Source organism: Natrix helvetica (assembly GCF_964273705.1).
Source record: "Natrix helvetica genome assembly, chromosome: 7".
In the NCBI taxonomy this organism is placed as follows: Eukaryota; Metazoa; Chordata; class Lepidosauria; order Squamata; family Natricidae; genus Natrix; species Natrix helvetica.
The window spans coordinates 5,726,552-5,751,021 of record NC_138558.1 but is presented as its reverse complement, the minus strand read 5'-3'; the positions used below and the strand labels follow the sequence as shown (position 1 = coordinate 5,751,021).

The window sequence follows — 24,470 nt, the reverse complement described above, 5'->3', positions numbered from 1 at the left end:
TCCTTCTTTCTATTAAACTTCCACCAGGTTTGCCTGGTGCGCCAATTGCGGCCCCTTTTGGACCGGGAGGCCTTGCGCACAGTCACTCATGCGCTGGTGACGTCTCGCCTGGACTACTGTAACGCTCTCTACATGGGGCTCCCCTTGAGGTGCACCCGGAGACTGCAGTTGGTCCAGAATGCAGCCGCGCGGGTAATTATGGGGAGATCGAGGTTCTCCCATATAACACCCATCCTGCGCGAGCTGCACTGGCTTCCTGTGGCCTACCGGGTGCGCTTCAAGGTGCTGGTTACCACCTTCAAAGCGCTCCATGGCACAGGGCCTAGTTACCTGCGGGATCGCGTCCTGCCCCATACATCCCTGCGACCCGTCCGCTCACACAGAGAGGGACTACTCCGGGTGCCGTCCTCCAGAGAGTGCCAGAGGGCGACGCCCAGGAGTAGGGCCATCTCTGTAGTGGGCCCCACCCTTTGGAATGACCTCCCCCCAGACATCAGGACAACAACCGACCTTCGCTCCTTCCGTATGAAGCTGAAAACCTACCTGTTTCGACTAGCTGACCTGGCATAATACTACAATCTCTCCAGCCCAGGGCATTTTTAATTGGTAATTTTAGTTTTCAAGGGTTAATTTCACTGGGGTTTTAACTTTTTTAGGTATTGTAACTTATTTATTTATTCTTACCTCCTCTGTACGCTATATAATACTTTTGTACATCGCCCCGAGTCCCTGTGGGGAGAGGGGGCGACTAATAAGTTCAAGTAATAAATAATAAATAATAAATAATAAACTAGACATACCCAGTTCCTGCAACCGTTCAATTCCATTCCATTCCATATTTTCCATTCTATACTTCCACTCACACTCCCATTCCATTCCATTATTCCATTCTGTTCTGTTCTGTTCCATTCTATTCCATTCATATCCCATTCCATTCCATGTGATCTGTTTTGTTCTCTTCCATCCCATCCCATCCTTACAATAAATATTATTTGATTCCTACAACCCACTCTCAATCGTTTGCTTTCACGCTGTTCTAACCCAAAAGGATGGTTTGAAGCAGTTCCCGCCAACGCCTGAAGTTTTAAAAGCCATCGCCTGGGTCAGAGGGAAACTATTTCTCTTCACAGCGCCACAATTCAGCCATAGCAACATGGATGTTTAAAGCCTGAGAGCTGCTTTGGTGGCAAAAAGCCTCCTCTCGGTTTCCGATAAACATGCCCTGAAGCTGGAGATTTCACATCCTCGATGCCAGAGTCAGCAGTCGAATTTTTGCAAATGCTCCAAAAACCCATCCAAGTATTTATTTAAAGCCTTTGAATCTGGGAAAATAGCAACGATCCATATAGAGAGACTCTTAATTCAGGCCTCAGATGATCTAAATCAGGGATGGCTAACTCTTTTCTCATGTGCGTGCCCACCCCCATAATACAATGCGCCCCGCCACCCTGCACATAAACCTCCCATGCTCCCCTGCACATACGCATTTCCCCCAGAAATGTGCATGACCCCCCCATGCCCTATTTTGGGCCTAGCAGACCTCCCTGAAGTCTCCTGAAAAAAAATGGGGCATGGGGAGAGGCGCGCTGCAGCCCTCTGCGCATATGCCTGTGACTCCCCTTCCCTCCAAGCATGCACAAGCTTCTCCCGCATTCACGGCAGAGACCTGAAAATCAGGTGATTGGCGGGAGGCTCGCGTGCATGCACGGTGGAGCTGAGTTGGCTGACGGCCCGTGTGCCCACAGAGCGGGCTCCAGGTGCTACCTGTGGCATGCCTGCCATAGGTTTGCCATCATAGAGCTAAATGAACTTCGTGCAGTGCAGTTCTCAGCCACCACTCTGATTAATTCACTATTATTTTATTCATTTGCTAAATTTATTTGCCGCTTATCTTGCTGCGGGGCTGCAGGTTGTCCTCGACTTACGGCCACAACGGAGCCCAACGTGTCTGCTGTTAAGTGAGAGCTTTGTTAAAAGTGAGCTTTGCTGCATTCTGCAACCTTTCCCGCCTTCCGTGGTTAAGTGAATCACTGCAATTGCTAAGTCACTAATTCGGTTCCTGAGGCTTCCCCACTGTCTCTGCTTATCCGAAGGTCACAAAAGTGGATCACATGACCTTGGGACACTGCCGCCATCATCAAGATGAAGCAGTAGCCAAGCATACAAATTTCGATCCCCTGGATCGTGGGGATGCCGCAACATCCGTAAATATGAAATACAGTCATAAGCAAGGGGTGAAATCAACTTACCTTCACTACCGATTCACAAATGTGACTGTGCGCCTTCTGCGCATGCGCAGTGTCAAAAACGGGATGTGGTGACATCCCGGGGGGGGCGCGTCGGAGCCTGCATTCATAAGTAGAACAATGAGGGGGGGGGATTCACTGTGCCATGCGACTTAGATTACCGTATTTTTCAGAGTATAAGATGCACTAAGGTTTTGAAGGGGCAAATAAAAAAAAATTGCACTGCAGACCTCCCAAAAATGGGCCCGTTTTTTTCCCCCAAAAAGGGCATGAATAGCCTTTAGGAGGCTTGCAGAGTGCTCCTGGGGGCTGGGGGTGGTGGTTTTAAAACGAGCAAAAAGTGTCCCATTTTTCTCTCATTTCTTCCCTCCCCAGCCCCCTCTGCAAGGCTCCTAAAGGCTCTGCACCTCCATTTTGGTGAAAGGGGGTGGGTGGTGGAAGGGAAAAAGTGCTGTATTCAGTGTATAAGACGCCCCCAGATTTTCAGCCTCTTTTTTGAGGGAAAAAGGTGCGTCTTATACTCTGAAAAATACGGTAGCTAGAAAGCAGGGAATCCAACGATTCTAGCTTATATAAATCGCACGTCACAGCTGATTTTTGGAAAAACCGGTTCGCCTGGCATTTTTTTTTAACTACCGGTTCAGGTGAACTGGAAGCATTTCACCCCTGGTTATAAGTCACTTTTTTCAGTGCCGTTGTAACTTTGAACCAGTCAGTTAATCGACTGTTGGAAGTCGAGGACCGCCTGCAAATGATCTTGGTTTTACTGCACCATGTTTCTCTCACTCTCTCAGACATAAACACATACAAAAATAATTGCAAAGGAAATCAAATCCTGGGAACTCCACCAATCTTGCTGAAAAGATGCCTTTGTTTTGACAAGGTGTAAGCCGTTTCAATTACAGAAGAAACTCGGAAAAGTCTTAACACGCTGTATTGGGGGAAGGATAAGAATAAACCCCCAAACAAGCAAAAGAAGCAACAGAAGTGCCTAAGAATACATTGGGGAAATGACAATTACAATTATGAGACAAAACCCCACAACCTGCCAGTGAATTATGGAACATCATGTCCTGGGCCAGACAGAAAGGCTAAGTTTGAAAGCACAATAAATCTGAACATGGGCCACACCGATAATGCTTTCCGGGTGCGATTCAAGATATTAATTATGACCTTTAAAGCGCTCCATGGCTTAGGCCCAGGGTACCTGCGAGACCACCTACTGCCACCAGTAGCCTCCCACCGTCCAGTACGATCCCACAGAGTTGGCCTCCTCAGGGTGCCGTCGGGCCAGGCAGTGTCGGCTGGTGACCCCCAGGGGGAGAGCCTTCTCTGTGGGAGCGCCTTCCCTCTGGAATGAGCTGCCCCCGGAGCTCCGCATAATCCCCGACCTCCGGTCCTTCCGACGCGCCCTAAAAAGTTGGCTTTTCCAGCAAGCCGGCCTGGCCTGTTAATTTTAACTCATTTTAAATGTATTGTCTTTTAAATGGTTTGTTTTTTTGGATATGTATATAATTTTTTAAAGTTTGGGATGTGTGTTTTTTTAATGTTGTACGCCGCCCTGAGTCCTTTTGGAGAAGGGCGGCATATAAATCCAAATAAACAGAAACAGAAAGAAACAGAATGCAATGGGCATTGCAACAACCTCCTGTGTGCCCCACCCCCTGCGCATACACATGTGACACCCCTCCCTCCCTCCGCTCCCCGCGCACAACTCCCCCATGACCGTTTTGGGCCTAGCAGGCCTATCTGAAGTCTCATGGGACCAAAAATGGGGCGTGGGGGAATGTGGTGCACCCCCCACGCTCCCCACGCATGCTTGCGTGACTCCCCTGCCCCACCCCCACATGCGTGCATGTCTCCCACATGCGCTCTTCCCCCTTGTGCATGCACGGCTCACTTGCCCGCAGAGAGGGCCATAGGTTCGGCATTAGGGGGCTACATCAAAGAAGGGTTATCTTATATATTAACAGGATATAGTATAAATTATGATAGTTAAAGATGCAATGTAATTTGAGGTCTTCCAGCTGCAAGGAGAAACAGACAAGTCAAGGTCATGGCAAGATTCGAACGGACTCTTCCTACAGGAGGCGTCAATAGCACAAGAGCGTAGGCCTCCATTCAGTGCAAAGCAAAGTAGATTTCAAAGGGGGCTGTCCTTTGTAATCAATCACCCATTATGGAATTCAGAGGAATACCGTTCAATAATTTGAATTATCCGTCTACCAATCCTGGCTCAAAACCAATGAAGACCCTATCTCTCCAAGAAGTAATTTCAAGATGTGGTGGAATGCAGTCTGGATTCCCAGCAGGGAGAGGCTGCTTTCCAGAGGAACAAGACAACAAAATTTAGATAGTTTGGTAAGGACAGTGGTCGGCAAACTCATTAGTCAACAGAGCCAAATATCAACAGTACAACGATTGAAATTTCTTTTGAGAGCCAAAAGAAGGTGTGGCCTGTTTTGTGGGAGTGGCTCAGCGGTCATGTGACTGGGTGGGCATGGCCAACTTGGAAAATGTGGTGAAACTCACTTAAAGACGCTCTTGCTTAGCAACCAAAAATTTGGGCTCAATTGTGGTCATAAGTTATCTTTCTTTCTTTCTTTCCTTCCTTCTTTCTTTCTTTAATCTCTCTCTCCCACTTTCTTTTTTTTCTTTCTTTCTCTTTCTCTCTCTTTTTCTTTCTGTCTCTCTGTCTGTTTATCTCTCTCTCTCTCTCCCCTCCCTCCAGCCATCTCTGTCACTGTGTGTGTCTGTCTGTCTGTCTGTCTCTCACTCTCTCTGTGTCTCTCTCTGTCTGTCTGTCTCTGTCTCTCTCCCCTCCCTTCCTCTCTTTCTGTCACTCTGTGTGTGTATATGTGTGTCTGTCTGTCTGTCTGTCTGTCTGTCTGCCTCTCATTTGCTCACTTAATCACTCACTCTGTGTGTCTCTCTCTGTGTATCTCTGTCTGTTTGTCTCCCACTCCCTCCCTCCCTCCCTCCCCCTCTCTGTCTGTCTCTCTCTCTCTGTGCCTCTCTCTCTCTGTCTGTCTGTCTGTCTCTGTCCACAAAATACCACGTGGAGCAGCGGCGAGGCTCTGCGCGGCCGGCGATGACTCCGGAGGCCATCTGCGGGGGGCAGGGTCCCCCTCGCGTTCCTCGTCTTCCCAAATGGCCTCTGGAGTCATCGCCGGCTGCGCAGAGCCTTGCCGCAGCTCCATGCCGTGGAAAACATAGGCGCGCGTGCACAGCTTGTTCTCACTCACCCAGGCTTCTCCAGAAGCTTCCTTCTGAAGTCCTCTGAAGGAGGAAGGGCCAGTTGGGAGAGGGGTTTTGGTCCTGCTCCGGGCTATAATTGTGCGAGGCGTGCGCGCACCTATGTTTTCCATGGAGTGGAGCCGCGGCCGGAAGACAAGGAACATGAGGTGGCGCAGCGGTGGCGTAAGAGCCACACTCAAGGGGCCAAAGAGCCGCATGTGGCTCGCGAGCCGTGGTTTGCCGACCACTGGGTTAGGAGAAAGAGAATCAAGATAGCTTCTTCCTAGAAGTTCTCAGCCTAAATGTCTTTAATGATGTATGTAGCCTGCTTGAATTTGGCAACGTTAGGTCTACAGGCGAGGGATAATAAAGGACACTGCTCAGAAGTAAAAATAAATAAATAAAAATAAAGATGTAATGTGATATTTAATGTGATACTCCTGTCAGGCCCACAATGTTAGGTTCACAGGTGAAAGTTCAATTCAACCCATCTATTGCTAAAAGTCCTTGCACAGGAATCTTTTCAATTAACGATTACCCCCTGCCTGGAATTAGATCAGGATCAATGGTACAAAGAGGGGGTTGGATTTAGTCCATTTGTGATTATCCAAGGGATCCAACCCTCTTTTAACTCTACCTCCGGGTTCTGCAGTCCCTTCTTCGACAATTCCCAAAATAAGGAATCTGGTTTTCTAATGAGAAATTTTGGCTTTGCTGAGTTTGGGGGGGGGGGGGGATTATATTATACGAAAGAAACACGTCTTGTTGATGTTAAGGAAGGCATTCAAGATTTGCATTTTATCCATTTCTGAAATGTCTCTTCCAAAAATGAGAAGCTGGAGCAAAATAGTTTTCTACACAGTTTAGACTTTAGTGATAAATTTCAGGCATGGATTAATATATTTTATTGATGTTAGATGCATCTTTCTCTCTTTACTTTTTGTGTGTAATGCATTTCATTTTTGTACCGTAACATTAGCAATGCTTTATTTATTTATTTTTTGTCGCTTTGTCATGCCTCGCTCGTAAAATGTAAACATTAAAACAAAACCAAATCAAAACAGGTTTTTAGGTGGAACAATTGTTTTATAGAATCGCCCAGCTTAGAATTCTTCAACATTTCTACTGATGAAAAATTTTATGACAACAAATTTAACTGAAGCTTCGCAGATGAATAGATGGTCTGAAACAGGTGATCTTTTGGCTTTCATGCTGTCCCAAATGTTTACAACCTGTTCTGACCTAGGCTTCCCCAAAAAGTACGAAGCAGATTCCTAGTGCTGGCAAAACCCCTTTTATTAAATGAATGTAAATTCCTCTCATTCAAATTCAGCAAAGGCCTAGTAAACAGTCTTTCAAAGGTGAAGTTATCACCACAGACGTTATCTAGCTTGGAAGGCTGCCATGGAAATATTTTCCAAATGCCGTGCTGGGCAAGGAATGACTTGGCACAGAGTCTCTGGGATTCATGGACAGATTTCCACACTCCTGAAATGAATGAACGAACGAACGAACGAACAAATTGTTTCCTGCAAAAGCCCCTTCCCCTTTCGCTCCTCTTTTATTTCCTATGGGAGGGGCCATTCACGACCACCTGTGGCTTTACTCCCAAGTCGACCGGGATTTCTTAGCTGTTCTATTCTTCTGGCAGCTCTGCGCATGCGCACACTGGGAACAGGCTCCAGCTGTTCCTCTGCCTCACTGATCTCCAACTCCGAAGGCAGCTGATAACTGTCAGATGGTCCTGGCCCCATCTCTGCCTCCGACACAGAGCCCTCCTCAGAGCCTTCCCCAACCTCCAGGCCTGGCCCATGTCCCTCCCCAACCTCCTCACTCTCTGACTCTGCTGCCTGTTGGCAGGCCAAAACACAACGATTCATTCAGTGACCATTCAAAGTTACAACAGCACTGGAAAAAGTGACTTCCGATCATGGTTGTCACACTTAAGACCGTCATAGTAACTCCGTGGTCATGTCATTAATGATTCACATAACAACTGTGGGGAGAAAGGTAGTAAAATGGGGCAAAAATCACTTAACCTCTGTCTTCCTTAGCAATAATAGATTTTGGGCTCAATTGAATCTTCCCTGTATCGAAATATACAATGTGTGCAATATGCAACAGGTAAAAGGAAAAGCAATCCTTTTTAACAAACGCATCCACCATTTCAAAAATAAATAAAGGACAGATTTTGCTTACAGCACAACTGAAATGGAATACAAAATAGCCTGATTTGTTCACAAGACTTTCTGTTAGGAGACAGAAAGGGTGAAGAGAACGTTACAATTCTTTTTTTTTCCTTCTCCCCCCAAGGGCTGTTTCCCCCTCTATTTTGCAATTCTAAAGTTTATTTCAAAAACGGCTTCCCGAAGAAGTTTCATTCTTCACGCCACAAAGGGGCGGCCACAAAGAAGAGGGAGTCAATCTGTTCTCCAAAACACCTGGAGGCAGGACAAGAAACGATAGATGGAAACTAATCAAGGAGAGAAGCAACCTGGAACTAAGGAGAAATTTACGGATGGAACAATTAATCAGTGGAACGACTTGCCTCCAGAAGTCATGGGTGCTCCAACACTGGAAATTTTAAAGAAGAGATTGGACAATCATTTGTCTGAAATGGTGTAGGGCTTCCTACCTGAGCAGGGGGTTGGACTAGAAGACCTCCAAGGTCCCTTCCAATTCTGTCCTATTCTATTCTATTCATCATCTAATTCTACTCTATTCATCATCTAATTCTACTCTATTCTTTTCATCATCTAATTCTACTCTATTCTATTCATCATCTAATTCTACTCTACTCTACTCTATTCTATTCATCATCTAATTCTACTCTACTCTTTTCATCATCTAATTCTACTCTACTCTACTCTTTTCATCATCTAATTCTACTCTACTCTATTCTATTCATCATCTAATTCTACTCTACTCTTTTCATCATCTAATTCTACTCTATTCTATTCATCATCTAATTCTACTCTACTCTAATCATCTAATTCTACTCTATTCTTTTCATCATCTAATTCTACTCTATTCTTTTCATCATCTAATTCTACTCTATTCTATTCATCATCTAATTCTACTCTACTCTACTCTATTCTATTCATCATCTAATTCTACTCTACTCTTTTCATCATCTAATTCTACTCTACTCTACTCTTTTCATCATCTAATTCTACTCTACTCTATTCTATTCATCATCTAATTCTACTCTACTCTTTTCATCATCTAATTCTACTCTATTCTATTCATCATCTAATTCTACTCTACTCTAATCATCTAATTCTACTGTATTCTTTTCATCATCTAATTCTACTCTACTCTATTCTATTCATCATCTAATTCTACTCTACTCTACTCTACTCTTTTCATCATCTAATTCTACTCTACTCTATTCTATTCATCATCTAATTCTACTCTACTCTTTTCATCATCTAATTCTACTCTACTCTATTCTATTCATCATCTAATTCTACTCTACTCTTTTCATCATCTAATTCTACTCTACTCTATTCTATTCATCATCTAATTCTACTCTACTCTAATCATCTAATTCTACTGTATTCTTTTCATCATCTAATTCTACTCTACTCTATTCTATTCATCATCTAATTCTACTCTACTCTACTCTACTCTACTCTATTCTATTCATCATCTAATTCTACTCTATTCTTTGCATCATCTAATTCTACTCTACTCTATTCTATTCATTATCTAATTCTACTCTACTCTATTCATCATCTAATTCTATTCTACTCTATTCGTCATCTAATTCTACTCTACTCTCTCCTCTCTATTCTGTTCCAGTCCCTTCCCTTCCTATTCCCATTCCATTCCATTCCATTCCACTTCACCAAACCCCCAACTTTTTTTCTCCCTACTTAAAATTCTCTTTCCCCGATACCTATTTAACCATGCATCATGATTGGATCCCACACGGCAAACTCTGGAGCCATCCGCATCTTTGCTAACTCTTCTTATTGACTTAATTATCCATCAAAATGTCCAGGCAAAGATATAATTTTGCATGATGCGATGCAGAGATGCCAGGGGATTATAACGGATGAGTGCAGCCTAGCAGATTAGAAGGAGCCATCCCTCAGAATGAGATATCTTTTTTTCAGTCGCCGCGCATAAACCTAGGAGCGCATTGCTCAAACATCTGCCGCAAACGGTCCCTAACTTTTCTGCTTGTCACTGGATAGTGTCCTGGGTAAATTAAAATAACACACACACACACACAAAGGACTGAGGGAACCATTTACGGACAACCTGCGCCAAATGGAGGGAAGTCATCAAAGCAGTACTAATTGTTCCTTGGAAAAATCTTAAGCCAACGTGGGCCGTTCCTCATTTTGAAGGATCAATGTGCAATTTGTCCACGCCGGTCTCTTAAATCAAGAGGGCTCAATGTTATTGGACGGGTGGAGGAAAAGGCGAAATATATTTAGACGTAGACCAGCGGCTTACAGGAACAAAAGGAAGGGAGAATTATAGAGAAGGCGCAGGGGCTGTTACTGAAATAGCGGTACCGAAAATCAACCTGAATCAGAGGTGGGTTTGCTCCCAGTTCGGTCCGGATCGGGCAAACCGGTAGTGGTGGCTGCGGGAGGCTCCGCCTACCCGCGCAGACTCTTCTGCAGAGAAGCACCGCGCGCGCATGAGCTAGTGAACCAGTAGTAAAAGAAAAAAAGGAAACTCGCCACTGACCTGAATTGACTGGAAAGCGATAGAAATAATAGACATTTTGCCGTTAGGTCTCAGAGCACTGTTAGACTAAGGCAGGAGTCCCTAATCTCTGGGTCCTGGGCCACCACCAGGCCTTGAGCCCTTCGGAACCGGGCCATGGAAGTGACATTTCCATTTGTGTAAGTAGCGGGCACGTATGCCTGCAGCTTGGGCAAATGGAGCTGCATGCGTGGTGTGATGTCCCTGGGCACGGCACAGAGGTAACACAGACAGCTGGCAGTTCAAACAGCCCCTTTATTGCTCCAAATTTCCTGAAACGATCCCACGTTTCTGGCAAGCCCCAGAGCAAAAGGATGACACACAAACACACACACACACCTCCGGCAGCTTCTGGCTGCAAGTGGTCCAGCCCAACGTTTTGAGTCCAATGGTTGCAAAGCAAGAAATAAAGCAGGGCAAGTCAATGAGTCTAGGAAGCAAAAGAGCAAGACAATTAATCCAGGAAACCGGAAAGAAAGCAGGAAATCCCGGAAACTTCCAATGTCGGCGGCGGCACTCAACACTTGAGGAATTCAGCGTTTGTTCCCAACAAATGCCCCTTCCCCACAGCGTCTCCTTAAGTCTCAGTCCCCAGGTGTGCCTTGTGAAGAGGGGCGGGGTGCTCTCCTCCCATGTAGTCGGGTCAGACTGCGCTGTTCTCACCTTCTCTCCACTCTCCGTGCTTGAGGATCAGGAGGGAGTGGTTCTTGCTCATCGCCTGAGCTCTCATGTCTCTCATATTCACTGCTTAGCCTCTCTTGGTCATCCTGCCCATCCCTGCCTACAAGCCATCCCAATCCTGAAAGAGCAAAGGTCCTCCCCACCTCCACAATTGTGGTTGTAAGTCAAGGACTACTGGGAGGGCATATCTGAAGGTTTTGCAGCTGCTTCTCTGGAGTTCTTATGTCTTGCTTTGCTTGTCCTGCTTGACTTCCACAGGTAGCCAGGAAGCAAATGTTTTCAAAACAGAGGACATCATACAGTTATCATAAAATAGGATCTCTAAGGTTGTAGCATTTAAATTCTACCAAGTTTTGGATTAATACATGGATTTAATAAATGGATTTTGACATGAATTCAGGCGAAGGTAGAAGCTTAGGAATGTTAGATATTCCTTCTGTTCTCTTTGCACAGCTCATCTATTTGAGTACACATTTTTTTTATTTTTTTAAAAATCTGATAAGAGCTTACTCACTTATATAGTCAACAGTTTTAAGACATCTTCATTTCTATGCCAGAAAATGACTATGATTATAACTGTTATACAATCTCCCAGGAGTGGAAATTCTCTCTCTTTTTTAAATGAGATTGATTTATGGAGAAGCTAAGAATACATGTTGTCCTTTTAAGTACTGAAGAATAAAAGAGAGTTGGCCAATCTTAGAATTGCAGTTTAAATATTGATAATATTTAGACACCATCGTGATTGAAATTCCAATTCCAACTTACTCTCTGAATCCTGATGATATTCAACCATAACTACTTTAAATTATATATTATATCTTTGGCTATTTCAATATATCACAAAGATATTTTATTTTGCGTTCAAGAGAGAGGAGGAGGTCTTACCAGGGCCTTTTAGAGAGGTACTTGCTGACATAAATCTATAATGGAAATATTCTAGGCAGTATAAGAGCCAGTTAGGCCTAATGTATTAAGGTAGTAAGCTAGAAAGCGAGATACGAAGTCTTAGATTAGCTATGAGAGCTGGCTGATTGAGTTTGAGCCAATGACCAGGAGACAGTGAGTTCTAGTTCCACTTGAAGCATGAAAGCCAACTGGGTGATTTTGGGCCAATCACTAGGAGACAGTGAGTGTTCTGGCCCAAGCTGCCCAAGAGCATTACAGTGAATTCTGCTCGTCCACATCCAGCAAAGTCTTTCAAGGGAGGATTTACAGGCACAGACCTTAGCTGGCTTGGAGAGCTGCCAGGCTGATCTCTGCAAAACTTGGCAAGGAGTCTCAGAGAGTCAGGAACCAATGAAGCGAACTAATGATCTCCTGCAAACTCCACTCCCCTTTCGCTCCTCTTTTATTTCCTCTGGGAGGGGCCATTCATCATCTGGACTTACTCCCAAGTCGACCCCTGTTCTTTAGCTGTTCCCTTCATCTGGCCACTTTGAACAGGCTCCAGTTGTTCTTCTGCCTCATTGATGTCTGACTCCGAAGGCAGCTAATAACTGGCATACGGCTCTGGCCCCATCTCTGTCTCCGACACAGAGCCTACATCCGAGTCTTCTCCAGACTCCAGGACTGGCCCATCTTCCTCCCCAACCTCCTCACTGTCTGAATCTGCTGCCAGCTCTTCTGGCTGCTGGTGGGCCATAGCAGTGAGTTCTAGTCCCATCTTAGCCATGAAAGCCAGCTGGATGACTTTGGAGAATCATCAGGAGACTGTAAATTCTAGCCTTGTCTTAGCCACGAAAGCCAGCTGGGTGACTTTGGGCCAGTCCAGTGGTGGGATACGACCGCTATGCCCCTGTATGGGCATACCAGTGCCTGCTGGAAGCACCAGGTACCATTCTGGTACGGTGCTCCGGAGGGCCCACCCGCCCTCCTTACCTGTATTTGAGCCGATCGGGCCTTTCGTGCATGGAGCACATGGAGCCTGTGTGACGCCATGCGCTCCATGCTCAGACATGATGATGGAGCATCATGGGCGGTAAGTACGCATGTGCGTGCTGTGCGCATGCTGCACGCGTGCATGCGGTGGACGCCGGGCCCCATTGCAGCGTACCGGTTGCAACGGGATCCGGCACCCACCACTGGGCCAGTCACTCGCTCCCAGCCCAACTTAACCTCATATGATGCTATGGGGAAAATAAGAGGATGGCAGAGTGTAAGATACGTTCCTAGCCTTGATTTGTTGATAAAATAAATAAATAAAGCCAGAATACAAATAAATAGATATACAGATATACAATTGTTAGGGTGTAACCAACAAGTTGGGTAGACAATATATTGCACAAGGCATGTTATGTATCTTTAAGAGAGGAGCTCTGCTAATTAGTAGATTACAGCATTTAAATTGCAGCTGATGTTGTTGCTCTCTCTCTCTCTCTCTTGATTGATGTATGATAACTGCTGTCTAACTGTTACTACTGTTGCTACTACTTACTGTGTGTAAGTTATTTGCTACTTGTATCCAAGTTATCTTGGTAGTATTGGACTGCTTTTTCCTGTGTATGACTTTTTGGCTGTGTTTATGGATTTTGCTATATTCTTCAAAAAGTAAAGTTTATTTTGTTACTTTACTATCCATTATTCAGTGTGGTTGCTTTATCTATCGCACGCTGCGTATACTTTACAGGGTTGCTCTGTTATAACCTCGACCTGGGGTTCATTGCTAGTGCTTAATCGCACCAGTACCTAACAACAATAAATAGATAGATGATAGATAGATAGATAGATAGATAGATAGATAGATAGATAGATAGATGATAGATAGATAGATAGATAGATAGATAGATAGATAGATAGATAGATAGATACAGAGAGATGATAGATAGATAGATAGATGATAGATAGATAGATAGATAGATAGATAGATAGATAGATAGATATGATAGATGATGATGATAGATAGATAGATAGATAGATAGATGATAGATAGATAGAGATGATAGATGATGATGATGATAGATAGATAGATAGATAGATAGATAGATAGATAGATACAGTACAGAGTGATGATAGATAGATAATAGATAGATGGATGGATGGATGGATGGATGGATGGATGGATAGATAGATAGATAGATATGATAGATGATGATGATAGATAGATAGATAGATACAGAGAGATGATAGATAGATAGATAGATAGATAGATAGATAGATAGATAGATGATAGATAGATAGATAGATAGATAGATATGATAGATGATGATGATAGATAGATAGATAGATGATAGATAGATAGATAGATAGATAGATAGATAGATAGATAGATAGATAGAGATGATAGATGATGATGATGATGATAGATAGATAGATAGATAGATAGATAGAGTACAGAGTGATGATAGATAGATAATAGATAGATGGATGGATGGATGGATGGATGGATGGATAGATAGATAGATATGATAGATGATGATGATAGATAGATAGATAGATAGATAGATAGATAGATAGATATGATAGATGATGATGATAGATAGATAGATAGATAGATAGATAGATAGATGATAGATAGATAGATAGATAGATAGATAGATAGATAGATAGATAGATGATAGATAGATACAGTACAGAGTGATGATAGATAGATAATAGATAGATGGATGGATGGATGGATGGATGGATGGATGGATGGATAGATAGATAGATAGATAGATAGATAGATAGATAGATAGATATGATAGATGATGATGATGAAGATAGATAGATAGATAGATAGATAGATAGATAGATAGATACAGAGTGATGATAGATAGATAATAGATAGATGGATGGATGGATGGATGGATGGATGGATGGATGGATGGATAGATAGATAAGATAGATGATGATGATGATGAAGATAGATAGATAGATAGATAGATAGATAGATAGATACAGAGTGATGATAGATAGATAATAGATAGATGGATGGATGGATGGATGGATGGATAGATAGATATAGATACAGAGTGATTATAGATAGATAATAGATGGATGGATGGATGGATGGATGGATGGATGGATGGATAGATAGATAGATAGATAATAGATAGATGGATGGATGGATGGATGGATGGATAGATAGATAGATAGATAGATAGATAGATAGATAGATAGATAGATAGATAGATAGATAGATAGATTCAGAGTGATGATAGATAGATAATAGATAGATGGATGGATGGATGGATGGATGGATGGATGGATGGATAGATAGATAGATATAGATACAGAGTGATTATAGATAGATAATAGATGGATGGATGGATGGATGGATGGATGGATGGATAGATAGATAGATAATAGATAGATGGATGGATGGATGGATGGATGGATGGATGGATAGATAGATAGATTCTACTTCAGATCACAACTTTGGGTTCCATTCCCATAGAACAATAGAGAAACCAGGTTTCATTCCATTTAGGGCATGTGCGGCCCAACACTTGAAGAATGTACAAAAAAAAAAAACACAACACCCTAAACCATCCCAAACCAGCTCTAGATTGGGTGGGACAGTTTGGGGAAGAACACATTTCGCAAGCCTTGTTCCATCAGCCGATCCCATTATGCAGCCGAAGCTCCATCGCTCCCTCCGAGATACGATTCGGCTTCCTTGCCCTGATGAACGTCAGCGACAGGACTTGGACTGACACCCAAATCTATTCATTCGTTTAGACAAGTGAATGTTCACGCGGTTCAGATAAAGTCAGGATGGGCATAAAATCAATAAAAGAAATGGATCTGAGAGACTTTCGAGGCTGCAGTTGGAAGTCGACTTTCTCAAGAATTCAAAAGATGGGAATGTGCCTCAGATCACCTTTTAGCCCTTTGTGGGACCATCAATTATACCGATAGAAGAGAATATTCCAACGAGGGTCCTTGCTCACCTCGGCTTGGTTGTTATGTTACAGACGTTTCTTTACCCGACTGGGCAACATCATCAGTGCTAGCAGGGAGTGGCGGGTTTCAGAAGGGAGGAAAAAGGAGGAGGAGCAAGGGAAGGAGAGAGAGGACTGTGCGGTCCTTGGTACTCTCTGGAGCCCTGTTGTCTTCCTGCGGATGTTTCATTACCCAACTATGTAACATCATCAGTGCTAGAATGGAATGGAGTTTGGGGAATGGAGAAAGGGAGGCGGAGGATTATGAGGGCTCCCTGGCCTTTCTGAGGTTGCTTGTTTTCTGGCAGACATTTCATTACCCAACTAAATAACATCATGGGTGCTAGAGAGGAGTTGGGTTTTGCTCTCTCTTTATAGACAAGCAACTTGCCCTGTCAGTATTGGTGGGAATATTTTGGTGGTTCCTTGATTAGGCTGTTGGTTACTAAATTGGTAATTCCTTCATTAGGGTATTTTTTTGTTTTTTACTATTAATCTCCTCTTCTCCGGTTGTCGACTGCTAATTAGGAGGTATTGTGCTCTTTCAGCTTTTGGCCTCTTTTGAATGGCATGTAAACGTTGTTTAACTATATGTGCTTGTTGATGGCAGTTCGTCTGCGTGGAACAGCATGATCTTCGAAGGGTGAAAAGAAGAAAAAACAAAAGGAGGATCCGTGAAGTTCCCCCTCCACACGAAGGGGGTGAAGCCTTTTCACGAAGATGCTCATTTTGAAAAAAAAACAAAAATACAGCCCAGTTTAGGTACTACATCGGAGAGGGACAGAAGAGATGGTAAAAAACCATGGGAAAATGCCTCATATACCATATTTTTCAGAGTATAAGACACACCTTTTTCCCTCAAAAAAGAGGGTGAAAATCTGGGTGCGTCTTATACACTGAATACAGCATTTCTTTGCCTCCCAAAACCTGCCCCCTTTGCAAAAATGGCCGTCTTATACTCCAGTGCGTCTTATACTCCGAAAATTACGGTATACAAATGGCATGAGCGTGTGTCAAGTAGAAAGCTTCAAATAAAAGCAAAAAAAAAAATACTCCAAAACTTTTCCTTCTCTCCCAAACTGCTGCACAGATACGGTGATAAACTCACGGCCTTTGCGAAAGTTACATTCCAGTTTATTTTCGATCAGAAGTAACGAGGAAACTCTTTTTTCGACATCCGAGTTCCTTCACCTCGTCCATTCAGAGAGTCCAGATTGGTGCCTCCCCTTCAACAGACACCATGACAAATGACCTCCCTACAATCACACTATCACAACCCCGTGCCATTTTTCTCTTTAGCAAACTCACCCCGGGGCGGTCGAGAGAGACAAAATGGATTTCCATAAATTGCCAGGGTTGTCTGGCACCTCTATTCGAGGCAGAAGAAGTGGGAGGAAGCTTCCAGAAGACCATTTGTGGGGAAGGGAAGCTTCCGTCTTTTTCTGCTGTTTACGAAAATGCTCCAAAGGCAACCTAACAAACAATTGTACGTTCGTGTCCCTTCCCAAAGACGAAGGCAGTCAACAAAAGAAGGAGGAAAGGCCAAAAAGCACGAAGCAGATTCCTGGTCCCGGCAAATACCCTTTTATTAAACGAAGGTGAATTCCTTTCATTCACATTCAGCAAAGGCCTGGCAAACAAGACTTTCAAAGGTGAATTTATGACCACAGACCTTATCAGGCTTGGAAAGCTGCCATGTAAATATTTTCCAAACACAGTCCTGTGCAAGGAAAGACTTGGCACAGAGTCTCTGAGATTCACGGACAGATCTTCATACTCCTGAAACGAACGAACGAACGAATTATTTCCTGAAAAAGTCCACTCTCCTTTTATTTCCTATGGGAGGGGCCATTCATCATCCACCTGTGCCTTTACTCCCAAGTTGACCGTGATTTCTTAACTGTTCTTTTCTTCTAGCAGCTCTGCACATGCGCACAGTGGGAACAGGCTCCAGTTGTTCCTCTGCCTCACTGCTATCTAGCTCCAAAGGCAGCTGATAATTGCCTTACTCCTAAGTGGACCCCTGTTCTTTAGCTGTTCCCTTCATCTGGCAACTCTGTGCATGCACTCATTGGGAACAGGTTCCATCTGTTCTTCTGCCTCACTGATGTCTGACTCTGAAGGCAGCTGATAACTATCAGACGGCTCTGTCCCCCTCTCTGCCTCCGATGCAGAGCCCTCCCCAGACTCCAGGACTGGCCCATGTTCCTCCCCAACCTCCTCACTGTCCGACTCTGCTGCCAGCTCTATTGGCCACTGGCAGGCTACAACGAGGTGTAGAATCGGACAACAGCCCTATAATTTCATTAACCCTATAGGAAATTCCATGTTTCCTAACCAACTGCCAGTTACCCTATTCATAAAATTAAGGAGGAACTTTTGATCAAGGAAAGAGGTACTTCATGGACAAAAGAGGAGGACTTGGGATGGGAGGAAAGGCCAAAAACTAATTTCTAACTGGAAGACTTTGGTTTTTAGTAAACATCATAAAGTTTAGTAAACCTAATGGATTCTTCTCCAACACGTGATTAATTGATTGCTCACTTCATTGAAATGAATTCTTCTGAAGGATTGGAGAAGCACAGGAAGGATATACCAGACTGTGGTCATAAAGAAGAAGGCATCATGGAGGAGGAGGAGGACGAGGAGGGGAAAGAGAAGGGGAAGAGGAAGAGAAGGAAAAGGAGGAAGAGAAAAAGAAGGATAAAAAAGTGAAGGAGGAGAAGCAGTAGGAAGAGAAGGATGAAAAAGTGAAGAAGAAAGAGGAGAAGAAAGAAGAGAAGGAGGAAATGGAGGAGGAATAGAAGGAGAAAGAAGAAGAGAAGGATGAAAAAGTGGAGGAGAAAGAGGAAGAGAAGGAAGAGGAAAAGAGGAGGAGGAAAAGGCAGGATGAAAAAGTAGAGAAGGAGGAGGAGGAAGAGAAAGATGAACAGCAGAAGGAGGAAAAGAAGGATGAAAAAGTGGAGGAGGGTGAGGATGAAAAAGTGGAGAAAGAGGAGGAGAAGAAGGAAAAGGAAGAAGAGGAAGAAGAGGAGGAGGAAGAAGAGGAAAACAAAGAGGACGACAAATTTTGTCCTTCCCTGACAAAACCAGAAGCAATCTATTGCTAAAACAACATCTGAGTAAACAAGAGGAGCTTAGCGAAAGGCTCCTGTGAGTCCAAGAGACGAAGAGGCCATTAAGCAGAAATGGGAGCTTTCTTCTTTTACGTGATCGGCTGCCAATGCCTTTCTTGCACTGTGATTTTATTGATTCGCTGCAGTATATCAAATTTTAATCACGCTGAAATATAGGCTTCCTCTACGTGCCACCAGCCAGGGCCCGTTCTGCAGGCAAGGGATCCTTTCGGACGTCTCCCGAAACCTTGAGAGAAGAAAAACAGATGGTGGCCCAAAGACCCACCATGTCCTCAGGGAACATCTGCCTCAACCGAAGCAGGGAGCCGTTGATGTCTACGGGAAGCTTCATCTTGGACGCCGCGAGTGTCTGTTAGGACTGAACTAGGAGCAGATCAGGTTCACAGGTGGCAATTGCAACAGAGGGTTTCACAGGTGGGATCCCCAGCAGTGCTGGTGGCCAACAGTGCGTTTGTTTCCTGACAGTTATGAGGCGAAACTCATAGGATTTCTCTCTCCATCTGTCTCTCATCCATCACGGGAGTTAATTGCTTTGGAAAGAGGAGAGAGGAGGGAGAAAGGAACGGAGAGAAGGAGAGGGAGAAAGAGAAGGGAGGAGAAGCGAAGGAGAGAGAGAGAGGGAGGAGAAGGGGAGAGGAGGAGAGTAAGAGTTAAGAGGGAGGAGGTGGAGGAGAAGGAGGAGGATGAAATGGAGCAGGAAGGGGAGGAAGAGGAGGAGAGGAAAAGGAGGAGGAGAAAAGGAGGAGGAGGAAGAACTGTAAAACATAAAATGTTGCAAATAGTAGAAGAGAAGAAGAAGAAGAGAAGGGGGAGGAGGAGGAGGAGAATAAGGAGGAAAAGGAGGAGGAGGAGGAGGAGGAGAAGGAGGAAGAAGAAGAAGAGGAGGAGGAGGAAGGGAGAAGAGGAAGAGGAGGAAGAAGAAGAAGAAGGAAAAGAAGGAGGAGGGGGAGGGGGAGGAAGAAGAAGAAAAAGAAGAAGAGTAAGGGAAAAGAGGAAGAGGAACAGGAGGAAAAGGAGGAGGAGAAGAAAGGAGAAGTAGAAGAAGAAAGAGGAAGAGGAGAAAGAAGAACTGTAAAATATAAAATGTTGTGAATAGTAGAAGAGAAGAAGAAGAGGAGGGGGGAGGAGGAAGAGGAGGAGGAGGATCTGCACATGGCTTAGATTGGCTTTAAGAAGGCATTTGTCTCACTGTCTCATTGCAACTGAGTTTTAAAGTGCTTGGAAGGAAGTGGGAGAGAACATGAAAAGTATTTTTAAAAGCCGATCGGCTGGTGGAAAATGCAGCTGGTGAGCAACTCAAAGTAACTTAACATCAGAAGAGGAACAGTCCCTCTCGCCATGACAATTCATAACATCCATGTTTCCACTGTCAATAATTTTGAATAAAACATGCAATGGATATGAGACCTCCAAGGGCCTAATCAAAGTTTCTCATCTCCTGCCTGTGAATAAGCTGAAACTATCCCAAAGCCACAATTGTAAACTGAGTTATTACTCCACCACATCCATGAAGTCCTGTCAATAGCCTGCATTTGCTCCAAATACAGGATATCCAGATGTAATGTTGTAGGCTCAACTAACAAATATATCTATCATCTATCTATCTATCTATCTATCTATCTATCTATCTATCTATCTATCTATCTATCTATCTATCTATCTATCATCTATCTATCTATCATCTATCTATCTATCTATCTATCTATCTATCTATCTATCTATCTATCTATCTATCTATCTATCTATCTATCTATCTATCTAAAAGGCTGTGTGTGTATGTCCCAGCATAACTCCTTTGCCTATTGTTATGTTTACATTTTTTATCATCCCTCCCCTTGTATTGTTGTAAGCTGTCCACTCTAGCCCATGGCAACATAGGGGCAAATAACTTTAATGAAGAAACAAACAAGCAAAGAAACAAGGAACAAAAGAAAAAAGGAAGGAGAGAGAGAAAGAAAGAGTACCAAAGAATAGAAAGAAGGTATTTCCAATTTTCCTTTGTAGCAAATATAAGTACAATTATAAAATTCTCTCTCACTGTATGATTCCAAAATGAAGGAGAGGAGAAAGGGAGGGAGGGAGGGAGGGAGGGAGGAAGGAATCCAAATTTTCCTCTCACTTGTTTCCCATCTCAAGATATAGGAACTTATTTATTTTTCAATAACTTAAGAATGCAAGTTGTATAAAGGCAGTTTTGGTGGAATCCGGTAACATAAAGGATCTATGTTCTATTACTCCTGAAAAAGTTGACTTCGGATTTAAGATGTTCCTGCCTTGGCCTGAGTGGTCAAGAATGGACCGCGGATATGATTTGGAAGCTAAAATTCTTGCAAATTCTTAGGAGAAGGCTGAAACATACGAAGAACAGATGCAGGAATTGGGTATGTGTAGTTTAATTGGGGGGAAAAACTAGGGGAGACATGATAGCATCTTCCAATATCTCAGGGGTTGCCCCAAAGAAGAGGGAGTCAAGCTATTCTCCAAAGCACCTGAGGGCAGGACAAGAAGCAATGGGTGGAAACTAATCAAGGAGAGAAGCAACTTAGAACTAAGGAGAAATTTCCTGAGAGTTAGAACAGTTAAGCTTGTCTCCAGAGGTTGTGAATTCTTCAACCCTGGAAGCTTTTAAGAAGATGTTGGATAACCATTTGTGTAGGGTTCCCTGTTTGCGCAGGGGGTTGGACTAGAAGACCTCCAAGGTCCCTTCCAACCCTGTTATTTTGTTATTCTGTGATCAGTTGGGAGAGGCTGGGAGATCTGGCCCAAGGTCCCTTTCGACTCTGTTATTCTGTTATCGCCAATCTTGGTGGGGTCACAATTAAAATCAATTTCTAGGTAAGATCTCAGGTAATGGGCTATTTGGATGAAGGACGTAATGAAGGCAGCTTTATGACTATTTTGGCCTCAACACATTAATATTAAAAGATTCCTTCTCTCCCTTTTCTTGTCGTCATCCTCTTATTTGAAGGAGATGCCAAGATAAGTAGTTTCCATCTTGGTCTACCAAGATGCTTTATCCTTTGTTTCATAGTACACTTGAATGCTGTTTCCATCCAGCTATATGGACAATGGACTGATATTGATTTTATTTTCTTCTTCTTTTTTTATTCCATTAGCTAATTAGGTAGACTTGGCAGCTTATCTCTGATGCTGTTGTCTAATGAGTGGCTTATCGCCAAGTAAGATCTGACAACGATCGTCAGCCGCTCGTTGTTAACAACGGCAAAACATTCCTGCGCTGTGTAGTAGAAGGAGAATACGGGATGCCACGCGACCCACCCACTGTAATTTCTTAATTTGCAACTTTGTTTCCGGGATACACATTTGTTTTGTTTGTTTTGTTTGTTTTTATTGGATTTATATGCCGCCCTTCTCCCAAAGGACTCAGGGCGGCGTACAACATTAAAAAACACACATCCCAAAAGTTAAAAAAGAAATTAAATACATATCCCAAAAAACCAAACCAAATTTATAGGACAATACATTTAAAAATAAGTTAAAATTAACAGGCCAGGCCGGCTTGCTGGAAAAGCCAACTTTTTAGGGCACGTCGGAAGGACCGGAGGTCGGGGATTATGCGAAGCTCCGGGGGCAGCTCATTCCAGAGGGAAGGCGCTCCCACAGAGAAGGCTCTCCCCCTGGGGGTCACCAGCCGACACTGCCTGGCCGACGGCACCCTGAGGAGGCCAACTCTGTGGGATCGTACTGGACGGTGGGAGGCTACTAGTGGCAGTAGGTGGTCTCGCAGGTACCCTGGGCCTAAGCCATGGAGCGCTTTAAAGGTCATAATGCCATGATGTCATTTGCAGGGGTGGACTTCAAAAGTTTTAGCAACGACTTCTCTGCTCGGTTGCTAGGTGGGCGTGGCCTAGTTGGCCTCCTGCACCACAGCGGAGTGGGAGGTGGGGGAGTTTTTGCCCCCCCCCCGGGCTACAGAGGCTCCCCGGAGGCTGGAAACGGCCCCATTTCCAGCTTTCTGGAGCCTCCGGGAGGCCTGGTTTTCACCCTCCCGCGAGCCTCCGGGTGGGCCCTGCACTTAACCTAGCATCTAAAACTTGCCGCGTCGAGACTCCTGGCAACTTCCAAGAGGCCTGATTATCGTCTTGCTTAGTACATATGTGCTTTGTTATGCCATGCTTTTCAGTCTGTTTTTCTTGAGTTAATCATAAAGCGTAAAAAAAACAACACCTTTATTTACTGCAGCGTTCATCGTCTGTGTCTCCAAAAGAACTATTTGCTTGGGCATGTAGGGAGGTCCAACCAGATATCGAGAAAAAGTTCAGCTAATGGTATCCTTTGCCTTCCAGATATCGCCCTGGTGGTAGGGGGGCCGCATGTCAGCCCTTGAGTCGTCGTGGCTGCCATTTGGATATGGATTGTGAGTCGTCAGCTGGGAAGTGCAACCACGCCCGCAGCAACCCCCACCAGAAGCCACACCTGCCGGCAGCCTGCCAACACCCCACCATCACCCTGCGCGCTGCACAACTGAGCCGCGCAGTGGAGCTATGTGCCGCTGGGACCCTACCGGACTGCAAGGCAGCCCTGACATGTTCCCCCGCTGCTATGAAGCCTGCTAAGGGCCGGATGGACTATGGCCGTCAAGAACAGCTGTTGTGCGGAGACTGGCAAGGGTCGGACGGGTGAGGGAGGGTGCATAGAGCGCCCGAAGCCTCCGTGGCCTGTCCGAGAGGACGGGCAGCTGCAACATCATTAACGGAAGGACAATGCGTGAGGGGTGGGTGGATATAGGGGGCGGGGCCCAGAGGGTGGAACCGTGAGGGCGGAGTGAAAGCCATTTAAAGGCTTGTTATCCTCTTTGTCACTCTGTCCCGGATGTTACGGCTTGTTTGGATAAAAGTTTTCAGTTAACCGTCATTGCCTCAACTCCTTGCTGAACGCCGGAACGTGACACTTACCTCCACCAACTTGTTGGCATGTTCACGGAACACTTGCGCGTATTCTTTCACTTCTTTCTCGTTGCCGCTCTTCGCCGCTTCGATGAGAACCAGGAGTGGGACGTTGGTCTCCAGGAACGAGTCCGATATGTGATCCATAACTGCTTTCCGCAACTGTGGAAAAGCAGAAAAATGGAAGGTGGGTTCCCTTGTATCTGGAGAGAGCTTACAACCAGCCAGCTTCATTACTCAAAGGACTAACTTTACTACTGTATAAGAACTACTTTGGAGTCTTTTGTTGGTGCAGGTAGTCCTCGACTTACCACCACGTTTCCCCAACATTTCTGTTGCTAAGGGAGACAATAAACTTTGCTCCGTTTTAGGACCTTTCTTGCCACCGTGGTTAAGTGAACCTCCACGGTCATTAAGTTAGTCACACAGTTGTTAAGTGAATCTGGCTCCCCCCCATTGACTTTGCTTGTCAGAAGGTCGCAAAAGGATACTGAATCCGTCATAAGTACATGTCAGTTGTCAAGCATCTGAATTTTGATCACTTGTGCTGGAGTGCTACAACGGTCGTAAGTGTGAAAATAGCCATAAATCACTTTTTTCAGAGCTGTTACTGAGTTTCCCCGAAAATAAGAACTGGGTCTTATTTTCTTTTGACACCCCCCCCCCCCCGAA

The 24,470-nt window shown here is 44.4% G+C and overlaps 1 protein-coding gene across 8 annotated transcripts in view; it reads right to left on the bottom strand.

Moving 5' to 3' along the window:
• CTNNA2 (catenin alpha 2) overlaps positions 1–24,470 on the bottom strand; it is a 653,992-nt gene that overhangs the window by 144,622 nt on the left and 484,900 nt on the right. For all 8 annotated transcript variants that reach the window (XM_081960368.1, XM_081960363.1, XM_081960364.1 and 5 more), the window contains exon 9: positions 23,808–23,960. In XM_081960368.1, the coding sequence (XP_081816494.1) occupies positions 23,808–23,960 (153 nt within the window). The remainder of the gene's footprint in view (positions 1–23,807; positions 23,961–24,470) is intronic.